The sequence below is a fragment of the Glycine soja genome, chromosome 15 (genome assembly GCF_004193775.1).
Source record: "Glycine soja cultivar W05 chromosome 15, ASM419377v2, whole genome shotgun sequence".
Classification (NCBI taxonomy): Eukaryota; Viridiplantae; Streptophyta; class Magnoliopsida; order Fabales; family Fabaceae; genus Glycine; species Glycine soja.
In genome coordinates this window covers 27,839,832-27,845,771 of record NC_041016.1, presented here as the reverse complement: position 1 = coordinate 27,845,771, position 5,940 = coordinate 27,839,832, and the positions used below count along the sequence as shown (strand labels likewise).

The window sequence follows — 5,940 nt, the reverse complement described above, 5'->3', positions numbered from 1 at the left end:
CAATACAAAATTATGAAATTCCAGAGAAGATTTTGGGCTTAGCGCGAAGGTACGCGCTGGGCAAGTTCTGCAGCTCTGATTGGTCCTACAACTCTCGCTTAGCGGGCCAAGGCCACACTTAGCGAATAAAATGCTCCTTGAATGAAGTAATGGCCCGTGCTTAGCGCATCTGTCTCGCTAAGTGCTATTCCAAACAGAGAAGGAATTGGGCTTAGCGAGAGCACTCGCTTAGCCCAATTCTTGAAATTAATCAGATAGAGAAGAATAGCACTTCGCATGCCAACGCGCTTAACGAGACCAGACTTGTGCGCTTAGCGAGATGACTCGCTTAGCACAATTCCAAAAATTAAATGGATAGAGTTTATTGGGCTTAGCGCACAGGTCACGCCCTTTGCGGGACCATGCGGCCAATGATCAGGGGTCAATACGTTTAGCGTGAACAATAGCTCGCTTAGCTCGTGAAGAAGATGGCGCTTAGCACGAGGAGTGCGCTTAGCGAGTGGACAACAAAATTTTTTTTCAAGTTATTTTTCTGTCCGCAACTTCACAAAAGCTTTTTAACCCCTTTTCCAATACTAAACATGCTGAATTCAAACAATCACAAGCAATCAAACTTAACTAAATGCAAGAAAAATAGAATTAAAAAGGGCTGGGTTGCCTCCCAGTAAGCGCTCTTTTAACGTCATTAGCTTGACGCATAGCTCCTTCATGGGTTCTGCAAGTGAATAATGGTGTTTACCTATTAATGCTTCCACCATGGTACAAATTCAATATTTGACCATTAACTACCCATGATTTGTCTGGAGTTGATGAATGAGGATCAACCAATTCTACAGCTCCATATGACCTGACCTCTTTGATAGTGAAGGTCCTGACCATTTAGATTTGAGTTTTCCCGTAAATAACTTCAATATGGAGTTAAACATCAATACTTGTTGTCCTGGTCTGAATTCCTTCTTGAGCATCTTCTTATCATGGTAGGCCTTTATTTTATCTTTGTACAATCTGGAAGACTCATAAGCATTCCATCTCATTTCCTCCAACACCAACAACTGTGTTTTCCTTTGTTCCCCTGATGCAGTCTCATCAAAATTCAAAAACTTCAAAGCCCAATATGCTTTATGCTCCAATTCTACTGGTAAATGACAAGATTTGTCGTAAACCATTTGAAATGGAGATAAGCCAATAGGAGTTTTAAAGTTCTATAGGCCCATAATGTGTCATCCAATTTACTTGCCCAGTCTTTCCTGCTTGATGCTACAGTTTCCCCCAAAATTTTCTTCAATTCCCTGTTGGAGACTTCTTCTTAACCATTAGTTTGCGGATGATATGATTCGTGACCTTGGACAAGAGTCTTTTCAGCAAGCCTATGCCCCTGTGTATCCAGGATTGCAGAATAACTCAAAGAAGCCTTTGTATCCGGGGTGCAAGAATTCCTTAACGCTGTTGTCGGCAATGTTAAGTCTGGTTAATGTCAAGGCCAGATATGGGTGGAGTGACAAAAGCTTTACGTCACTGCTTGAAGTAGTGCACGATCTGTTTCCAGAGGAAAACACGTTGCCTAAAAGCTACTATCAGGCCAAGAAGATATTGTGTCTGATGGGTATGGAGTATCAGAAGATTCATGCTTGCCCTAATGATTGCATACTATACAAACATGAATTTGAAGAAATGTCTAAATGCCCTAGGTGTGGGGTGTCACGGTACAAGGTGAAGGATGATGAGCAGTGCAGTTCTGATGAAAACTCAAAGAAGGGCCCTCTAGTGAATGTGTTGTGGTATCTTCCCATCATTCCAAGGTTTAAGCGTCTTTTTGCTAATGAAGACGATGCAAAAGACCTTACCTGGCATGCAAATGGGAGAAACTCTGATGGAATGGTCCGTTATCCAGCTGATTGCTCCCAGTGGAAGAAGATTGATGGTTTGTATCCGGATTTTGGCAAAGAGGCAAGAAATCTTAGGGTTGGACTAGCCAGTGATGGAATGAATCCATATGGCAGTTTAAGAACTCAACACAGTTCATGGCCAGTTCTACTAGTAATTTACAATTTGCCTACTTGGTTGTGCATGAAGCAAAAATACATGATGTTGTCTATGATGATATCGGGCCCAAGACAACCAAGAAATGACATTGATGTTTATCTAAGTCCGTTGATTGAAGACCTGAGAAAGTTATGGGACGAGGGGGTTTTAGTGTTTGATGGATTTCACAAGGAGACTTTTGAAATGTGTGCAATGCTTTTCTGTACCATTAATGACTTTCCAACGTATGGGAATCTGAGCGGTTATAGTGTCAAGGGTCATCATGCATGCCCCATATGTGAAGAAGACACAAGCTTCATACAACTGAAACATGGTAGAAAAATAGTGTACACCAGGCATCGCCGTTTTCTAAAACCTCATCACCCTTATAGACGATTGAAAAAAGCTTTTAATGGAAGTCAAGAGCATGAAACTACGCCAATACCATTGACTGGTGAGCAGGTTTTCCAACGGGTTAAACACCTAAATACTGTATTTGGAAAGACCCAAAAGAAGGATAAAAGTAAGACTTGCATATGGAAGAAGAGGTCCATTTTCTTTGATCTTCCGTATCGGTCTAATCTAGATGTTAGACATTGTCTCGATGTTATGGATGTGGTGAAAAATGTATGTGACAATGGCATTGGGATGCTCCTTAACATTCAAGGGAAGATGAAAGATGGTCTGAATACCCATCAAGATCTAGCTGACATGGGTATATGATCGTAGTTGCATCCAAGGTCTGATGGGAAAAAATATACTTGCCTCCAGCTTGTTATACTTTGTCTAGAAAGGAGAAGATAAGTTTTTGTCAGTGTCTTCATCAGGTCAAGGTCCCACAAGGATACTCTTCAAATATTAAAAGCCTTGTGCAGTTGAAGGAGCTTAAACTAGTAGGGTTAAAGTCTCACGATTGTCACGTGTTGATGCAACAATTGTTAGTCGTGGCCATACGAGACTTTTGCCTAACAAAGTAAGGTTAGCCATACTCGCCTGTGCTTTTTCTTCAATGCCATATGTAGCAAAGTCCTTGATCCTGTCAAGTTTGATGACCTGCAAAATGAGGCAGCAATTATATTGTGCCAGTTGGAGATGTATTTTCCTCCTGCCTTCTTTGACATCATGGTTCACTTAATTGTTCACCTTGTTAGAGAAATCAAATGTTGTGGTCCTATTTATCTGCGCTGGATGTACTTGGTTGAGCGATACATGAAGATCTTAAAAGGGTATACTAAGAATCTACATCTTCCGAAAGCATCTATTGTTGAAAGGTACATTGCAGAAGAAGCCATTGAATTTTGTTCAGACTACATTGAAAAGGCTAAACCTGTTGGCCTTCTTGAGTCTCGGCATGACAACAAAGTGGCTAGTAAGGGTTCAAGAGGACTGCATGTCATCACTCCAAGTGTAGAAGATTTGTTACAAGCTCACTTGTATATGTTGAACAACAATAATGAAGTTTTGCCATACATACTTCAGCATGAAGTTTTAGTCAATCAAAATAATCAAAAAATGTCAAAGAACTGGGTGTTAAAAAAGCATAACAAAACTTTCTGTGATTGGTTTAAAGATACAATCTTTGTTGATGAAAGTGCCTCAGAAACATTAAGAAAGCTAGCAGATGGGCCTAAAAGAAATGTGATAACCTGGCAAGGATACGACATAAACAAGTATTCCTTTTACACAAAAGCACAAGACAACAAAAGTACAATGCAAAACAGCAAGGTCACCCTAAGGGTTGAATCATAACACTTCACAAGTGTGCATGATGAAAATTCCTATGCAGCTTCCATCCCTTACTTTGGGTTCATTGATGAAATTTGGGAGCTTAACTATGTCAAATTTACTGTTTGTGTTTTCAAATGTAAATGGGTTGACAGCAACACCGGTGTGTGGATGGATGATGTAGGATTTACGTTGTCAGACCTAAAGAAACTAGGTTACCACAATGACCCTTTCATCATGGCAGAACAAGCTAAACAAGTTTTTTATGTGCAAGACCCTTGTGATGAAAGGTGGTGTGTGGTTCTACACGGAAAAACAATTGGTGTTAATGTAGAAGATGATGATTCATACATGGACACTTATGTTAGTCCTTTGTCCACACAAATCACTCCTAACGTCGTCGGAGAAGAAGAAGCTGACGACGTTCATGCTAATCGTAATGATCATGATGAAGGAGAATTAATTAACATCGTCTAATATAATTTCTAATTATGTATTTGATTTCGGTAAATTGATTTACATAACTCATACTGTGGTTTTTGATAATGTTAACTAAATCAAGTTTTTCTCTTTACAGGACCATGGCTACTCCACCTGCCTCACCTCCTCCTCCTTATCCTTCTCCTCCTCTTGCAGTAGCATCAGTGTCTCCGTCCAACCAGAAGCGGACACACAAAGTGACACAGCTACGATCCATGGCCACTAGACCACCTGGGGCAGAGAGACCAGTGGTCAACGTCGATCTTGCAACCGGCAAGGCCGACGGTCCCCACAAGAAGAAATTAAGAACATATTTGGAGGTTTTCGCTCGTGATAAGGTCGACGTCACATACGAGACCTGGAAGGAAGTCCCTACTGCTCAGAAGGATTTGATTTGGGAGGATATTCAAGTATTTTAATTTGCTTATCTGATTTTCTTTATTAGCCAAAATTTATAATTGACTAACAATAAAACCTAATTTTTTATTTTCAGGCGGAATTTGAAATCCCTGAAGCTTCTGATAGTAGGACAAAGAAGAAAATTCTTCAAACTGTTGGTGAGAGGTGGCGGCAGTTTAAATCGGACTTGACTAGGAAATGGGCCGTTGCAGTCGACCAGGACGGTGTGGACGACACTGTTGTGGAAGAAAAGCTTTCCAAGTTTATTTTGATGATGCCAAAGACTCAAGTCAAGAATCAAGAGTCAAACAAGTTTTAAGAATCAAAGAGTCACTCAATCAAGAATCAAGATTCAAGTGAAGATTCAAGAGAAGACTCAAGATATGTAAGAACTTCAAGAAAAGCATCAAGATAAGTATAAAAATATTTTTTCAAAAGAAAAGATAGAATAGCATAAGTTGTCCAAAAGAATTTTTCAAAGAAAAATCTTTTACCAGAGCTTTTACTCTCTGGTAATCGATTACCAGAAGGCAGTAATTGATTACCAGAAGCCCAGACAGTTTTATAACTATTTTACAGAGTCGTAATTGATTACCATGGGCATGTAATCAATTACCAATGTTTTTAAACATTGGATTTCAAATTTCAAAAGTCACAACTTGTGATAAAACATTTTCAAACTTGTGTAATCGATTACACAACATTTGTAATTGATTACCAGTGTTTCTAAATGTTGGTTTTCAAATTTAAACATGAAGAGTCACATCTATTGATGTGTAATCGATTACACTATAATGGTAATCGATTACCAGTGACTGATTTTGAAAAATAAATTGCCAAAAGTCACAATTTTTAAAGTGACTAGTTTTTGAAGATTTTTTCAAGAGTCACAACTTTTAAAGTGACTAGTTTTCAAAAGAGTCACAACTTTTAAAGTGACTTGTTTTCAAGAGAGTCACAAATTTTAAAGTGACTAGTTTTGAAGAAATTTCCAAGAGTCATAAATTTTAACTTGGCTTTTCAAGAGCCATCAAATGGCTATAAATATGTGACCATGACACGAATTTTAAAGAGAGGAATTCATTCAATTATCCTCAACATCTTTCTAAGAGTTTTTGTTCAATACTTGCTTTGTCAAGAAAAGTTCATTGGGCAAAAACTTGTGCTTATTCTATTTTCTTCTCCTTCATTCCTTCTCTCTCTTGCCAAAAGAATTCAAAGAACTAACCGTCTGAGAATTCTTTTGATTCCCCAAACAAAGAATTCAAAGAACTAACCGTCTAAGAACTCTTTGCCCAAATACTGAATTTAAAG

General features: G+C 38.8%; 1 protein-coding gene across 1 annotated transcript; it reads right to left on the bottom strand.

The window, feature by feature from the left end:
- Positions 1–830: 830 nt before the first annotated feature.
- Positions 831–1,166, bottom strand: LOC114386032. Its single transcript, XM_028346044.1, has one exon. It carries the CDS (start codon positions 1,164–1,166, stop codon positions 831–833), a length of 336 nt encoding a protein of 111 aa, XP_028201845.1.
- Between the last annotated feature and the right edge of the window lie 4,774 nt (positions 1,167–5,940).

Bases quoted from the DNA above. Each gene is read 5' to 3' on its own strand.
- LOC114386032 (XM_028346044.1), bottom strand. From the start codon at position 1,166: ATGGTTTACGACAAATCTTGTCATTTACCAGTAGAATTGGAGCATAAA.